Source organism: Aedes albopictus, chromosome 3 (assembly GCF_035046485.1).
Source record: "Aedes albopictus strain Foshan chromosome 3, AalbF5, whole genome shotgun sequence".
Lineage (NCBI taxonomy): Eukaryota > Metazoa > Arthropoda > Insecta > Diptera > Culicidae > Aedes > Aedes albopictus.
In genome coordinates, this window is record NC_085138.1 from 421,279,783 (window position 1) to 421,298,165 (window position 18,383).

The 18,383-nt window shown below is 44.6% G+C and overlaps 1 protein-coding gene across 1 annotated transcript; it reads right to left on the reverse strand.

The window, feature by feature from the left end:
- Nucleotides 1–1,125: 1,125 nt before the first annotated feature.
- On the reverse strand, nucleotides 1,126–17,453 carry LOC109410636 (splicing factor YJU2). The gene is made up of 3 exons (XM_019684157.3): nucleotides 16,970–17,453; nucleotides 16,331–16,899; nucleotides 1,126–1,836 (listed from the first exon to the last, which is right to left on the reverse strand). The coding sequence occupies exons 1-3, from the start codon at nucleotides 16,991–16,993 to the stop codon at nucleotides 1,248–1,250; spliced, it is 1,182 nt and encodes a 393-aa protein (XP_019539702.2). The 5' UTR covers nucleotides 16,994–17,453; the 3' UTR covers nucleotides 1,126–1,247.
- Nucleotides 17,454–18,383: the final 930 nt, after the last annotated feature.

Consider the following 18,383-nt stretch of genomic DNA (forward strand, 5'->3'; position numbering starts at 1 on the left):
AACTAATGTATACTCACATGTTCATTGCCATCGCTAGAGCACAAACGGGTCGAAAAAGCCGTTTCCCTTCACTGCAAAATATTTTGCTGGTACAGTAGACGTTCGCTCGGTGCAAACGGTTTAACTGCAATGCTTTTTAACTGCAAGTCCGCTAAGTGCAACAATTTTGCAGTTATCGCACCGCTATCTGTCAAAAACAAAACGTCAACACGGTTGCGATGTTTTTCGGATGCACTACAGCTGCATTGCGATGTTTTTGAGTGCATTCTGGCTGCGTCCAACAGCATTTGACAACTGTTTGACGGCTGTCAGTCGTTGCAGTTAGCGAATTACATTCGGTAACTGAAACGTAAACATGTTGCACTTATCGAACGTCTACTGTAATCAGCAAACTTTGCTGATTTTTGGCGTGCTGATTGCATTCAGCAATACAAATTACTGAGTATCAGCAATTATTTTTCAACTTGCTGAACCATCCAGAAATTTTGACAGTTGATCAGCAAAGTTGTGCTGAAATTCAGCAAAAATGTTGCTGAAATTCAGCAATTTCTTTTGCTGATTTTTGGTGTGCTGAAAGCATTTCAAAAATGTTGGTGTGTCCCTCCTAACTTTCACAGCACAGTGTCCTTCTATCAAATAACGCCTACCAGTTTATGCAATCAAGCGAACTGTGTCGCACATCTTCAGAATAATAAAACACACAATTGTATCACCTGGCATCCACACACCAATGTGTGAACCCCCTGCCAATATCCACTTCGACATCCGCTCGAATTTGTGCAGACGCAGAGGTATATTCGGTCTAATGTGTATACAAACGATTGCAATTTTCTTTTCCTTGCCTGCTTGGTCCGGCAGTTATCTCATTGGTTCCTTGTGTGAGTATAGCTGGTCTGGCGATACTGGAACTGGTATAAGCATCTACGGGCGCGGTCAATCAAGCTCAAGCAGCTACAGTTTTTGGAATAGAAAACATATTTTCAGCTGTAAGGTAAATCGCTAATTGTTGCACACCTCATAAAAAAAGCATGAAGTGTGCAATAATTGGTGATTTATCAGCTATTCAGATACGTCTGTGGAGATGGAAGGGCATGTGATACACAATACACGTATAGAAACATAGCATTTTCATCAATCATCACATTTTTGTTTTGTTATACAATACAACAAAAACACAAGAGTAATCTTACCGTTAATTGATTTCCGCCAAGAAAAAAACTTACAATACAGTGACACTGAGTGAGTTATCATTCGTTGCCATCGGACGAATTTTCACTATCGGAGTAAGCCCCCAAAAGACCTAATCCACTGACCGCTGTCGAGCCTACCGAGCTTGCTGTGGCAGTAGCAACGCCAACTGCAGCCACACTACTTGTACTGCTACTACTTCCACTAGCTACTGTCGTCGTGGTTTTTGCGGGCACAGCTTCCGTTTTGCTCGATTCACCACCAGCAACAGTGGAAGCACCGCTAACCGCAGGGGCCGTCGTCGTCGCCGTTGGCTGCTGCTTCTTCTTGACTACCAAATTGTTCAGTGAACTTTTCCGCACACCGATGCTGTAGCTGTTGGTGGTGTCCAACTTTTTCACCTTACCTCCGCCGACGACGGCCGCCACCGACGTCGTGGCACCACCGATGGACGTCAATGTGGAGGATGCCTTTGAATCTCCAGCTGCACCTGCTGGAGTTGTTTCGACGGCGCCAGTACCGTGTTGACCTGGTTCGTCCTCTTGTTTGATCTCTTCGATGATTTCCTCGGCGGCGACACGCTTCAGCCCAGAGCTGTTACCGGTAGCGGTGACTGCCGATGACGTCTGGGAGCGAAATTTAACGGTTCTGAATGGGGCGGGAAGGAAAGAGTAGAATTCGGAATGTAAGTTATGGGTTATGTAGAGAAAGTTCTACAAGGGAATGTTTTGCGGATGGCAGTCAGAGACACATAAATCAACGCAGATAGAGGATTAGGGTTGTTTTATTACTTCATTCAAATTTCCAAGTTTGGAGGAAGAATCAAAACTCATGGTATTTGTATTAGTTCTTTCATGAGATCTGTAGTGACCAACTCAAGAAGGTTCGCTCTAGTGGAGCATTTATGAGAAATGCTAAATTATTCTCAGTAAAATATACAGTAAAAATACTGTAGACGATGTATTTTTTTTTTTTTTGACGTGCCGTTGAAAAGCGTTTGCAGTTAGGAAACGTGTACTGTACATCACATTTTGGTATTCAAAAAATATTGCATAATGAAGTAAATTCAAATGAGCGAACCGAAGAGCACACATTGCATCTTCATCACAAACAGCAGGAATTCGAATGACCACCAGTATGTCCGCATTTAGTCGCATTACTTTCATCGATCGACTGGGGAGGGGGTGCCCTTCTTATATACTGTGAAGAGCAGAGGTTACTTCCGGTTCATTGGAAATGGCAACAGCAGACATCGTTTACTATATGGGACAGAATATATTATGAGTAAACTGCCCCTATTCGCATAACAGTCCCATATTTGCTGCGTTTCCTATTCACATGGGACTGTTGTGCGAATTGGGGCAGTAAAGTGCTTCGTTTACTTTGTTAGCTCTTGCATTTATTTGCTTTGATATTCACTGGATTGAATGAGTTTACCAACAGGCAAGAATAGCACAGAAAGTAGAGTTCTTCTTATGTCGTTTTTTGATTATACAGTAGACGTTCGATAAGTGCAATATGTTTACGTTCCAGTTACCGAATGAAATTCGCTAACTGCAACGACTGACAGCCGTCAAACAGATGTCAAATGCTGTTGGACGCAGCCAAAATGCACTCAAAAACATCGCAATGCAGCTGAAGTGCATCCGAAAAACATCGCAACTCTGTTGACGTTTTGTTTTTGACAGATAGCGGTGCGATAACTGCAAAATTGTTGCACTTAGCGGACTTGCAGTTAAAAAGCATTGCAGTTAAACCGTTTGCACCGAGCGAACGTCTACTGTACTTAAATCTGAGTCAGAGCTGGCCCTTTTTATAGAATGAGATAATCTGCTGATTAGATACCCAAGAGCTGGTTCCTCGGGTTATGTGGGGATCGACCCACTAAAACTCATTCTCTCTTATCCTTCATTCGCGGTACGTCCGTTAGGGATGACTTCGAGCGTACATGAGTACTCTCTACTGGTTAGCGTTCCACCAGCTACCGCCTTAAGTTATACTTTCTTCCCTGGAAGTTTAGGTCCTGGATAGTATTTTAGACTACCCGTTGAACTCAAGCTCCTGGAAGGGGAGGCAGGCCAACTCAACTAGCTGCTGTTCAGCTCACCATTTTCTCTGTAGTTCAAGAACGATTCGAGAAACCGTAAAAGTAACGGAATCCCACTTGTCTGCCCCAGTACACATCCTTTCAACAATGTTGTCAGGCGTGATATCTCTACCGCATACCTCATGCATACTCGACCTTAGCTCCACGAAACGTGGACATTCAAAGAGCACATGCTCCGCGGTCTCGTCGCAGGGGAGCCTGCATGTTCGAATCTGTGCAGATACTATACCCATGGCCTGACAGAAATAGGTATCGTGTTGTCGTTGCAGGGTAGGGTTGCAACGTTTCCAATAGTTTTCGGCACATGTCTACTTGGAACCGTAGCTCAGCCAGCTCTTCAGGTGTTGGATTGTCGCACTGCTCAACCCGGCTCCTGAGTTTCAACAAGGCTGCTTGAGGATCCTTCCTTGCCTGTAGATATTCCACAGTCTTCGGTTGCAGCTCCGAAAGAGTAATTGACACCATAACAGGTGCTGTAGCTTGTGCTCCTTGGCAGTGGCACTTTTCGGAAGATCCTTTTTTGCCTGCAGGGATTCCACAGTTTCCGGTTCCAACACCGAAAGGGGAATCGATACCATAACAGGTGCAGTTGTTTTAGGTGTTCCGCTACTGGTTGGTACTGAACGGCGAGCAGCCGATGCTAGGGGAGCACCGGGGGGCAGTGGTGTTTTCAGCCGCATATTCGATGAAGGAGGGGTTGCCGCGTCGTTCACACCACCCTTGCGGATGTTATCGGTTTCTCCACCTTCCAGCACTTTGTCAATCAGCTTCTGTTGCTCTTCCAAGTGCTGGCGTTGAAGTTCCACCTCCAGCCTTGCTCGCTCCAACTGCTGGCGTTCCACCAGTTGACTCAAGCAAATGGAGAACACCGACGCTGAGCTAGAGCGACTGGATCCACTACACACCGAAATGACGTCGTTGGTCTGGTGGGCAGTGCAATTGCCGCAGACGAATGATCGGCTAGCAATATCTTCGTTCACCCCGGTGCACGTGTAGTGCTTCCAGGTATCACATCGGTCACACTGGACCATGTCCTCCGCTTTATCCGGTCGTTTGCAGACCACGCAGTTGGCCTCCTCCTCGTGGCCTGTAGCGCCATCCGTGTCGCTCATGGTACCGCGAATTTTGAAGTTTGTCGTTGCAGGGTAGGGTGCAATTAAAGACGAACCGGTTCTGATAGCAATCGTGTATAGAAGTGCTTCAACTAGAAAATATTGTTATTGTTATGATATGCAAACGCGTGGTTTCAGGCTACGATCAAGACTGGCGATTTTATTTAGATCTTTCTTTGCATGTACACACTGTATCGATATTGGTCATTTACCATTAAGAAATTACCCAAAAGAATACAAAGTATTTTTACCCATTACAACATCCCCCCTTCTTAGGAACTGATCTCCTCCAACTCGTAATCGTCGAACCTAATTGGTCGACGCACCGTCCTTTTTGGCCTACCTGTTCCGCCTCCCGGACTGGTCGTGTCCGATCTCAACGTTTTGGTATGTTGTGCTTGCGATTGTGTCGACGACTCGGCCGATTCCCTTGGTGTTCGAGCTGCTAAATTCGGAGTGCTGGAGACCGGATGCCAACTGTCTTCCGCCATACTGTAGAAAGCGCTTGGCGAAGCTACGGCCTGGTCGTTGGATTTTTGAAGTGTTGATTCCTCTCGACTCACAGTAGAGTACGCATCCCGTATGAACTTTCTATTTCGGCGGTAGCTCCCACCGTTTGCTGTTACCTGGTAGTCTCTGTCGCTCAACACTTCTGTGATTCTTCCGCGAGTCCACTCTGGCGTTTTCTCTGGCTTCAGTTGAACAAAAACTTCTTGACCGGTCATCAACTTCGGCAACTCTTAAGATTTCCGGTCATGGTAAAATTTAGATTTCACTTTACGAAGCTCAATGCTATCTCGTACTCTGTTGTTCTCCACGGCTCGAATTTGCAGTTGGTCTCGCGCAACAGGAAGGATGCCTCTCGTTCTTCTTCCTATCGCTTTTTGCGACGGAGTGTAACCATCCAGTTGTGGTGTGTTTCTCCAATCCAAAAGAGCCAGCCAATTTTTTTTTGTCCTGTAGAGCCTTTATGATGATGCCTTTTGCAATTTTGATAGCAGATTCGGCTTTTCCGTTTGACTCATGATGGTAGGGTGCACTTGTCACATGAGATATGCCGTAATCCGCCATGAACTGCTTCCACTCTTGACTTACGAACTGTTGCGCTGAGTCGGTTATGATTTTGCCCGGAATCCCCATTCGACTGAAATTTTTCTTGCAGCAATTGATCAGCTCCGCTGTTCGCTGGCTACTCAGAAAGTCCACCTCGAAGTAGTTTGAGAAATGATCCACGGACACTAATGCAATCATCTTCTTTCCTTCGCTTGTCAGCTCTCCTAAGTCCATCGAAACTATTTGGAACGGGTGTTCCGGAACCTCGGTGCTCTGCATAGGTTCACTACGCTGGCAGTTCTTATTCTGGTTGCAAACGTGACAATTTTTTACCATGCCCTGCACGTGATCGTTGAGATTTGGCCAATATACGATGTCTCTTGCCTTGCGGAGTGTCGCTTGCTCTCCTTGATGACTGTAGTGCAAAAGCTTCAGAACTTCTGGCCGACTCTTGTTAGGGACAACTATGCGGCTTCCCCTCAGAATCACGCCGTCCTGGATCACCAACTCCGACCGAAACGCAAAGAAGGGTTTCACGCGCTCATCCACAGACGCTTTATCGTTCGGCCAGCCATGGACTATGTAATGCTTCAAAAACTGACATGTTTCATCGTTTTGTGTGGTTTGTTTGATCCTCTCTAGCCACTCCTGTTGCATGTCGACGCTATCCAATGCATTCACCTCCTCAATGATTCTCCATAGCGGGTCACTGTCCTCCGTTCCCACCGTCTTCTTGATGTCGATGTTGCGGGATAGTGTGTCGGCCAGAATCAAGTCCTTACCTTTTACGTATTGAACCTGCAAATCAAACCGCTGCAGACTCAAGATCATTCGTTGTATTCGTTTGGGCACCTCTGGAAGTGGCTTCTTAAAGATGCTTTGAAGCGGCTGGTGGTCTGATTGCACCATCACTTGTTTTTGGCCAAAAATGTATTGGTCGAACCGTTTGCAAGCGAATAGAATCGCAAGAGTTTCTTTCTCTATTTGTGCGTACCGTCGTTCTGTCGCTGTCATGGTTCTCGAAGCAAACATCACCGGTTGTCCCTCCTGTAGCAGTACAGCGCCCAACGCAAAGCTACTGGCGTCACACTGTATGGTTGCTGCGACTTTTGGGTTGTAGTATTTCAGCACTGTAATTTCGGCGATTTGCTCCTTGAGCGCGCCGTAGGCATCTGCTTGCTGTTTTCCCCACTGCCAATCTTCCGAACTCAGTGCTTCTCTGAGTGGTCGGCTCAGTTCCGATAGCTTCGGGATGAATTTGGCCATATACGTTGCTAGGCCGAGGAACCGTTGTAGCTCCGCCGCATCCTTTGGTTCCGGCATATTTCGGATCGCCGCTGTTTTGTTCGGATCCGGTTAGAGTCCTTCGCTCGACAGCACATGACCGAAAAAGCAAACTTCTGTTTGGTTCAGCCTGCTTTTCGACCGATTCAGCTTGATTCCCATTCTCTGACAACGCTGCAGTAGCGCCTCCAGGTTTCTGGTGTGGTCTGCTATCGCTTCTTCGTTCGTTGCGCCACGTCCAACACACAAAATATCGTCCACTAACACCTCTATTCCCTTCAAGCCGTGCAACGCTTGTTGCAGCTTCGCCTGGAATATCTCCGGCGAACACGACAATCCAAATGGCAACCGTTTCCACACATATCGTCCAAATGGCGTCCAAAACGCCGTCACTTTACTACTTTCGTCCGTCAGTTCCACATGCCAAAACCCATTTCGAATGTCCAGGGTTGAAAACACTTTGGCGTCATGTAGTTCAGGCAAAATTTCCTCTACCGTTGCCATTTGGAATCGTGGGCGCTTAATTGCACGATTCAGACTCACTGGGTCCAAACAAATGCGCAGTTTTTCTTTCCGCTTCACTATTACTATATTACTTACCCAGTCTGTCGGTTCTTCAATTTTCGCAATGACCCCTCTCTTCTCCAGATCGTCAAGTTCACGCTTTAGTCCGTCTCTCACCGCAACTGGCACTCGTCGCGGTTCTTGCTGTTTTGGCACGCACTGCTCCAGTTCGATGCCCACCTGTCCTGCCAGTTTTCCATCTCCATTGTACTTCTTCGTACTTCTTCACAATCATTTCCGCTTCTTCATTTTTCACTGTTTTCCCTACCTCATTCTTCTTTTCTTCTTCACACACTCTTACATCCTTTACACTGACTATGCCCAGCGCAATGCAACTTTTGAACCCAAGCAATGGCATTTTGAGCACGCCTGATGCCAAATCGACCACTTGAAACACCACTTTATACTTTTTACCTTCACTTTCATGCCGAAGAATCACTTTTCCCACAGCTGAAATTATTTGGCCGCCAAACCCACGCAACTTCGTCGTGCTGGGCTCCAATTGCACTTTTCCCATCAATCGCTTCAGATTTTCACGAGCGATCACATTGCAGGAAGCCCCGGTATCAATTTGGCAGCACACTTTCTTCAACTCTTCACCTCTCTTCACAGCGAAACCCAACGAGGTCGTAATCTTCTTTTCCACAACGTTCACCTCTTCAATGCTGGTGATGTAATCTGCATCATCGCTGTCTTCGCCGTTTTCTTCAATCATCTTCACCATTTTCGCACTTTTGGGCTTGCTGAACGATGACGATGCATCTCACGATCCCCCCGCGTGATCGTTATCGCTTCTCATTTTGCACATTCTGGCATAATGATTTGGTTTTCCGCACCTTCGGCAGGTCACGCCGTTTGCCGGGCAACTGTCCCTATCACCGGCTCTGTGGTCTTTCCGCCCACAGTACTTACATACTGCACCGAGTGGTTCAAACTTTTTCCGCGTACCCGGCGAGTGCAGCCAAAATTGCTGCTGTTGTTATTTGTGCCGCCGGCGCGAGTAGCGTATTCAACACTTTCACTGCTTCCGTCCCTAGGAAGTTCTTCAGCAATGCTACTTTTATCACATCGCTTTTGTCTTCGATCTCCGCGGCGACAACATAAATCTCCCATGCTTGTCGAAAATCGGCAAAATCTTCGGACAGCGTTTTGCTCGCCAAGTCCAGAAAGTTTGGCGGGTGCACTCCCAATGCCATCATCTTCACTTGTTTTGTGCGATCACTTGTTGTTGTTTTCTCTTCTTCTTGCTTCTGCTGCCACTTGTTTTTGACATTTACACTCACTTCACAGAGATCTTCACAGCTAGGCTGCCGCTTTCGAGCCCAAACATCTTCTCTCGCAGTTTCTCATAACCTCACTTTCTCGAATGGTTAAACCCTGAGACGAGACTCGCGAAGACGGTCTTCTTTTTCTCCATTTTGTTATTTTTTTCTTCTTCCTATCTGTGTTGACATTATGTTTTGGGCTGGTGGTTCAAACACGTACGTGACCGCATCACCTCACATGCAGTGTGACTGAATCCCATTCACACACAAAATCATGTTGAGGTGAAATTTTGCATCGCCAACAATCGCCAAGCAAAGTAATCAATGGAATATTTTGTTTTCAATTTATTTTTGACGGTACAGGGGAAGAAAATGCTGCTCGGAGTGAATTTTGGCTTCAGAATTTATCTCGGATAGCAATACTTTCCTCGTTATAGGTAACGTAATCAAACGGGCTGCAACTGACAGCTCAGTTGAGCTACACTTGACGTTGCTTTTTTTCCTCTTCGCGAGTCTCGTCTCAGGTTAAACCCCCTCCGTGCTGCTGCCGACAATCTCCCTCAGCGCTTCTTGGCTAGGGAACCGTCGCACCTCCGGAATTCCACTGCAGGATTGTTCGGTAATGCCTTATTTCGCTTTTCCGTACTATTTTCCGCGATAGTTCGACCGAAAAACTACGAAAATCACCACTTCTGTCACCATGTTATGATATGCAAACGCGTGGTTTCAGGCTACGATCAAGACTGGCGATTTTATTTAGATCTTTCTTTGCATGTACACACTGTATCGATATTGGTCATTTACCATTAAGAAATTACCCAAAAGAATACAAAGTATTTTTACCCATTATAACAGTTATGGTGAGTATAAATGGTAAGTAGGGTATGTGTTCCATCATTAATCTCACGCGCCCATATTCATCCTATTCGAAAACAAGCGATTACGGCACCGATTGATTCCGTTCTTTTTGTTTTCAAGGGTGCTCACTTCTAACAAAAAATACAAAAACAAGAAACAAAACAAACAGCGCTTCAATCCTTTGTTTTTCGTAGGATGAAAATGGGAGCCACATGCTTAAGAAGGGAACCAATACCCTATAAGTTTCACTTTAGTACTAACTTACAATTCGGTGGGCCTCTACTGTTTGCGCACCCTTCCTATTAGTTATAACCTTCGTAGTACAAGGCCTGTTGGATTCGTTTATTTAGTGATATTACTACTAACCTAATATTTGTTTCTTTTCAGGTATGTACCCTACGGTTTCACAGGACCGCGGATACGGACTCGGACTACGCTACTTGAACTCGGACTACTAAAGGATCACGATGTCAATTTAATATTTCAATTCATGGCTGGAGGGCCTAAAAACTAACCTCACTTCCTGATGGTCCCGGGCCGGCGATTCCGGACGGACACTCCGGTGCATCTCTTCCTGGGCACAATAAACTTGTCCACAGAACGTGGAATGAATTCACAACTTAATTGTTAAATTATTAATTATTTATCGAATACCGCACTTATATTTCACTGATGTGAGAGCAAAAAAACTACGTCTAGCTACTTGGAGTGCTGTCACGAAAAGACCTTCTACTTCCCTCGTGTCAACCGTTGATAGCCGAATCTGGCACTGTAAATCCCATTTTGATGTTTGCAGCGCCGCTTCGATTAATAGCGTCGCTTCGTTAGACGATTGTGGACAGGGTTGCCAGCTTGCCGACTTCTGCGCCGACACGTGTTCTCCTTCAACTGCTATGGCTACATCCACTTCCTAATCGTCGAATCTCGTCGGAAACACTCTACGCGTGCTTCGCTTTGGCGGCGGCTGCTGTCCACCAACTGCGCCTTCCTCATCCAGATCGTAGAACTCCAAATCCGACAGCGGAACCATCGGAACGTATTACACCCGGCGTTCAGCCAAATAGCATTATGACCTGCACTACGTAACGTTTGATGCACCCCACTGAGGATTCCGACTTCTGTCAGAGCAGACAGACCACATTATAGCGACTGTAGTCGTCTATGAGGGTCATCAAGTATCTGCAACAACCTGGCGTGACATTGTTCATTTGATCGCAGACGTCCGTATAAATTACGCCGCGTACGGTTCTGTGCTTTTTTAGGAAAAGCGACTCGTTCAGGTTTTTACACTGGAGGACCGCCTTCACCGTTAGGGCTCTCACCTGCACTTTTTCGCCCAGTACCTCTTGAGCTAGTGCTTTGTAGATGTCTTTCTTGGCCGCCTCCTTCTTCTAGTGTTCATATCTCTTCAGTCCTGGTGCGCTGGTTGCTTTTTATATCCGCGCCCATCGATGAGAGACGATTTTCGTCTCGCATGGCCCGCAGTACCTCGACGTATGTATGCGCCTCAGTTTTGAAGATCAGCGCGTTTCTCCGTTCCTGGCTGGGTTTCACTTTTCTCAACTTCTTCTTTCCAACCACGATCTAAGAGTTCTCCTTCCTTGGACCGGTTGGCTCCTGTTTCACTTGGGGTTGGCGTTCTGGAGCTTGGTTTCCCTGCCCTGTTACCATTCTGGCAATTTACCCTATATAGTCCGACAAAGCAGTGAGAGTGAGTGGTAGTGAAGCTCACCATACTACTGTTCGTGGTGAACGTTGCTGTATTATAGCTAGGTTAGAACGGATGTATGTTAATCTATAATCTATAAATGTATGGCTTCGATATCTAATAGAAACAATTATCTCATTCCAATAAGATTTTCTATAATTTCATGGTACATATTATCAATTAAATCTAATTTGAATGCACTGAATGAATAATATCAATGATAGGAGGGGTAGGAGGTCTAAAATACTCTGCATAAAAACGGTCACTTTAAAGGACAGGGAACAAATTTTGTAATACACTCACATTAGTACACTATACACATTTCGCACTGGAATGGGACAATGGAGTTCGAAATTTGAAGAAACTGGCTAGAGGGGTCTAAAAAGGGGTGAACGGGGTTGATAATATAAAGAGAAGTTCTTTTCTATTCGAGAGCTCGAGCAGACAACACCTAAAAGTAAAGCGGTGAAGATTTCAAGAATCGAAGTGGTTATACCACATTGAACGTAGTTGAAGTTCAAGTTAAAAGGATAAATTGTGTGCCTTTACATCAAGAAGATTCAGGTAATCATTAAATCCATTGTACAATCCCCCAAGTGCCCCCTAAGACCCTCCATCACCCAAAAATAGGACCCATTTGGTTTGTGTCTAACCCCAATCTACCGGGTGACCTTCGACGGTAGCTGCTTGCCCTGTGTGCCGTTACACACCACGGTGGCCCGGCGGAATATCAGACGATAGTCCGGAGTCGGCAGTAGCTCTGCGTCAGCATTACCATCACCCTGTGCCCCATCGAGAACCACAGTCGGTGAACCCGTGGAACCCGAGCATCCGGGTCATTTGTGCCACGTGGCGTCATTCGTCCAACCCAGCAGATCCAGTGAAGGCCGGCCCAACACACCCCACACCCACACACACCCACACAGTCTAGCGTAAGTAATAAACGTTTAAAAAGTGAAAAACCGTGTTCAAGTGATTTGTGTCCTGATCAGCCCCTTCATTACCTATTGTCGATAGCCGACCCCGAGAAAAGAGGCGGGTGTAGCCCACCCCAGACGGCTTCCGTGGCAGTGACCAGAAGTCAGGGGATAACGAGTGATAAGGCCCTTCTGGCTGCGTTACTCCGTCTAGGGATTGTTCACTAGTAACAGCCCCTTGCGCGATTCGCAACCGACTTGGGAGCCTGGTTACTCGTGCTTACCGCCCCTTTCTTCCTCTCCAGCTTTCCGCAAGCCTCTGCCGGACGCTTCTTGAGCCGCGTCTACTCGACAGGTTTCGACCATGCCGCTCGAGCCGTCGGACGGTTTGAACTATCCGCTACGGCTCCAGCGAGTTTCATGGTTACGTGTTGCATCGTCGCGTTGCCAGCAAAGCGAAAGCAGTCCATTTGTGTGGACCGATCCCCCCCTGCTCGCATCAGCCGTACTCCGCTCTTCTATCAGGAGGTCATACTTCTTCTTGGCCAGAGCCAGCGATTTGCGGAGCTTCAGCAGGTCCGTGTGAGGCTCGCGCCGGTCATCTGCGCTTCCTTGGCTGGTGCTGCACCGTCTCGTGCTCATTAGTATGGGACACGCTTGTATGGAAAAAAAGCGATCCTCGCTCCAGGCGACTTTTTAGATCCCATTTAGGTCCCATATGAACTGTACAAAATTTCAGCGCAATTGGTGAAACTATAATTTAGCGCAAGCGGTTCAAAGTTTACGTAGGATTTACTATGGGAAAAGTTACACTTTCAAACAAAAAATCCCAGAGGTCGCCCCTTGTCTCCTTAATTCAAATCGATCAACGTTTCTTGTAGAAAAATCATTTATGAAACTTTCCTTCGAAGACCGCAAAACAATTGGATGCTTGTGGAAAAAAGTTATTGATTTATTACCGATTAGTGATCCAACGAATGGCTTTTTGTTTTGTTTTATCAGCAGCACTGCTGCTTTAAAGATACAAATCAACAAGAAAAAAAATCGTGAACAACAGATCACGATCACAAAAGATGATTGCAATCATTCAAAACTTCACAATTTGCTCAAATTATGATAGAAATAAATCATTTTCCTTAACTTTTCGGCCTCCTTGCACCCTATTTCGCCATAGTGTACCAGTTATGGCAACTCCCATAAGGAATGCATGTAAATAGTGCGAAGTGGAACCCAAATTAACAAAAGTGTTCATACAGTAGACGTTCGCTCGGTGCAAACGGTTTAACTGCAATGCTTTTTAACTGCAAGTCCGCTAAGTGCAACAATTTTGCAGTTATCGCACCGCTATCTGTCAAAAACAAAACGTCAACAGAGTTGCGATGTTTTTCGGATGCACTACAGCTGCATTGCGATGTTTCTGAGTGCATTCTGGCTGCGTCCAACAGCAATTGACAACTGTTTGACGGCTGTCAGTCGTTGCAGTTAGCGAATTTCATTCGGTAACTGAAACGTAAACATGTTGCACTTATCGAACGTCTACTGTAACTGGTACAGGGTTCCTATCATTGGCCGTAATAAATACTAAAAGTAGTTTTGGCTCCGTTTCTATATTTTTCCTGTAAAGTATTAAAACAAATCAATCATTTGACTTATTGTTTACATTCGTCGGTCGTCTTCTTATTTTTGCAGAAATAGTTTTTCTTAGGTGGTGCGATAACTGGTACAGGCACCCTACATATTTACTCATTTTTTGACGTTTTTATTAACCGTAGTTGAAAATATATAATTTTTATTTTTTTAGCCTTTTGTCTCGTCCCTAGCTTATAACACATACTTTGAGTGATTTTTTCATCGTGTATGTCAGATAGGAACATTTTTGAAATCCCAGAGCGAAAAATGTTGAGCTCACACAAGGTTGACCTCAAATGTCAAAGTAGAACTATTTACCATTTTACTTATTTCGAATTTTCTCATTATTCCTTTGTTTTTCAAGTTCTAGTAAAGTACAATTCCGATTAGAATACCATGCTTGATCGTATTATTCAATATAAGCGAGATTTCGTCTCTAATTTTAGGACCCTATTGCGCTGAAATTTTGTACTGTTCATATGGGACCTAAATGGGATCGAAAAAGTCAACTGGAGCGAGAATTTGATGTTTGTCCCATACTAGTGCTCATCCTGTTGAACCTTCTGCCATCTGCTCTCTGGTGGGTGTACCAACCCCTCGTAGTACCGATTTTGCCAGTCCTCCTCGCGCGAACGGGTTCAACGCTGTTCCCTCTGACTCTCCACTCTCGATCACATGGTTGTTGTTGTTGTTGTTGTAATCGAGTAAATACAGTAGACGTTCGATAAGTGCAACATGTTTACGTTTCAGTTACCGAATGAAATTCGCTAACTGCAACGACTGACAGCCGTCAAACAGTTGTCAATTGTTGTTGGACGTAGCCAGAATGCACTCAAAAACATCGCAATGCAGCTGTAGTGCATCTGAAAAACATCGCAACTCTGTTGGCGTTTTGTTTTTGATATATAGCGGTGCGATAACTTCAAAATTGTTGCACTTGGCGGACTTGCAGTTAAAAAGCATTGCGGTTAAACCGTTTGCACCGAGCGAACGTCTACTGTATATTCAATTGTAAAAATCAATTACAGTAGACGTTCGCACGGTGCAAACGGTCTAACTGCAATGCTTTTTAACTGCAAGTCCGCTAAGTGCAACAATTTTGCAGTTATCGCACCGCTATCTGTCAAAACCAAAACGTCAACAGAGTTGCGATGTTTTTTCGGATGCACTATATCTGCATTACGATATTTTTGAGTGCATTCTGGCTGCGTTCAACAGCAATTGACAACTGTTTGACGGCTGTCAATCATTGCAGTTACCGAATTTCATTCGGTAACCGTAACGTAAATATGTTGCACTTATCGAACGTCTACTGTATTCCGAATTGGTGGTTAAACACATCTTATAGTTATCGTTTATGCACTGAAAGGAGCCTTGCAGTAATGACAAGCATAAAAATGTTTTTAAATTTACCATGGCAAAACATGATCATCGACCCACCAACGCTTCTTGTGTGCGTTTTGTTTCTTCTCACATCAACCGGTTCGATAGCTGAGTGGTAGCGTGCGAGTCTGGTGATGTCAAGGTTCTTGGTTCGAATCCGGTTGCCAACAGAAACTTTTTTTAATTGAAAATCGAGTCCATGGTAAAATTGAAAACATAATTCTGTTGAATTAAAACGAAACTCTGTCTGCACAAATTTAGTGGCGTTGTGCATTTAAATTGACCCTCAGAATAGTAATTTTCACCGCAAGCCGTCGTTCAGTGTGGGGGTAATTAGTGACAATTTAAACAATACAGTAGATGTTAGAAGAGTGCAACATGTTTACGTTAACGAGCGAATGTCATTCGCCAATAGGACAGATCGGTGAAGTACTAGATTTGTAGTAATGAGCTGAATTTTTGTATGGTGAGAAGGTCAATTCTCCGTTTCTGCAATGAATTGGTGCAAAAAGCGTGGGTATTATGATTCCTTGCCTAATTTGATGCTGTTTGAGAAAAACTTTGGGTAACAGTGTTGTTGTTTTCTTCCTTTCTTGCAACATAAACAACATAGTTATCCAAAGTTTTGCTCAAACAGCATCAAATTAGGCAAGGAATCATAATACCCACGCTTTTTGCACCATTTCATTGCAGAAACGGAGAATTGGCCTTCTCACCATACTAAAATTCAGCTCATTACTACAAATCTAGTACTACACCGAACGTGCCCCATTGCAACGTCATTTTGATACATAAGTGCATCGAAATGCACTGACAGCACACATTTGACATTTGATTGCCAAAACTTGTGAAATTTTGCAATTCACGGACTTGTAACTTAAAAGCGTTGCAACGAGTAGGTTTGCAATAAGCAAACGTCTACTGTACTCAGATTTTGGAATGTCAACTTTAAACGAAATTAGAAGTTGGATCCTACTAAATTTTGAGAAGATTTTTTTCTCAGTGCAGATTTGTGTGAATCTTGTTCAATTTAGAGTAGCTTTTTCCTAGCGTGTAACGTTAAGTACGCAGCTTAATGCACGCTTCATAACTTCAGTGTATAACTCAAACTCTGAGTAGAAGTTTTAAGGGGTGAAATTAGAATTCGAGCAGCTGATGGCAAACTCTGCATTATCGACTAGTTTTCTATTTTTAGCCTTTCTAGGCACATACGCAGTGTCCAGTTAAATACAAAACTTATGTTAAAAATGATTTCCACTCACTTGATATACTCTTCATCCAACCGCTCCAGCCGTTCCTCCCGCTCGCGAATCGTCTCGGTCGGGTCGTACTGCTGCAGCATCCGGTCGTAGTCCACGTCCTGCTGCCGGCGATTCAAATCCCGCAGCTCCTCCAACGATTCCAGCAGCTCAATCTCGTTCCTGGACTGCTGGGTGCGGTTCTCCAGCAGCTTCATCGGATTGGTAGCTTCCTCTTCGCGGGCTTCCTCCTCCTCCCGGCGGGCTTGCTCTTCCGCCAGCTTCAGTGCCATAAAATTGCGCGTCGCGCCGGCCTCAATTTCGTAGTCCGTATTGCGCGGGTCTGTCTTGAAGGATATCTCCTGCAGGCAGCGGGTGCACTTGATGTAGAACCGATAGATCCGGATGCCGAGGTAGTCCTCGTTCTCGACGTCCTCCTTGCGGGCGTTGAACTTTTTGCCCTTGTAGATGTACTCGCCGCACGTCACGCACCGCATGTTGAATGGGGCCATCAGCCGGACCGTGTACTGGCGGTTCTTCGGTAGCTTGACCCGGGGGATTTTCGACGGATCGAAATCCGGCGGGTAGTATTTCTGGAGGGGAAATCGAAGAGAGAGGGTTAGAATGGGTTTAGAGTGGTGTTTTACGGGGGTGGCTACTTACGTTCAACACTTTACGCTCGGACATTGCAAGATATTAGAACTTCACGTACAATTTGATCAGGTTTTGATTACCTCTAGTAACTAAACGATATCAGTTTGTTTGTACGATTCCGAACGGATTCACAAAAACGGGAGACCGAGACCACTGGAAACGTAAATATTGTTTGACAGCTGGGATGTGGGCGGCTCGCTGTTGCAGTAGTACAGTAGACGTTCGATAAGTGCAACATGTTTACGTTTCAGTTACCGAATGTAATTCGCTAACTGCAACGACTGACAGCCGTCAAACAGTTGTCAAATGCTGTTGGACGCAGCCAGAATGCACTCAAAAACATCGCAATGCAGCTGTAGTGCATCCGAAAAACATCGCAACCGTGTTGACGTTTTGTTTTTGACAGATAGCGGTGCGATAACTGCAAAATTGTTGCACTTAGCGGACTTGCAGTTAAAAAGCATTGCAGTTAAACCGTTTGCACCGAGCGAACGTCTACTGTAGATCGACGCAGATATGCCTGCCTTTTGACATACACCCGTAAAGTTGTTTACTCAAATGGTACTGCCGAATGGTATCAAAGAATGCAGCCAGTCTGCTACTACACTTTTGAAGATGAAAGCTTTTTTCGATGTTTTCTTTCAGCAGTGGTGCCATATTTCAAAATCAATGACTATCACTCATTTTTTTTAATTGAAATCTCCTTATTAAATGAAAATTTCATTTTATTTAACATTTGACAAATGTTGTTGCAAACAGCCTGGGAGTCTGGGGCGGCGACACTTTATATTATTAATAATAAATATTTAAAATATCTCAATAATCATTATCCCAAAATAAACCGAAGAGATGCGAAACAGATTGGTACAACCAACGGTAAACTTTTGCGGGTTTTATAGCGCATTTACAGTGTATCAAACAATTGTCCGTACAGCAATTTTTTGGTCAAAATAATTTTTCATTCAAATGTTTATAACTTTTTTATACGTCAATCAAAAACGCTGAAATTTTGATCAATTGTAACCCATATATTGTGCGTTTAGCACTAAATTGATTTCCGAAAAAACTTCATCGACTTCCGCTGCCTTTCCTATGCGTTAAACATAACGTCGGAAGTAGTGCGCTGTATAGAAAACCAGATTTACTGTACAGCGCACTACTTCCGACGTTATGTTTAACGCATAGGAAAGGCAGCGGAAGTCGATGAAGTTTTTTCGGAAATCAATTTAGTGCTAAACGCACAATATTCATGCTCCATTGGTGAAATTTTGAGCAAGATCGAATAAGTTTTCTGAAAGTTATAGAACTTTTAGTAAAACTTATAAGATTTTCGAACACATTTTTAAAATATTATATCTCAATATGTACTTGATGAAACTTTTTCAATATTTTTCGTGTTACAGCTTAAGCCTGGAACACATAG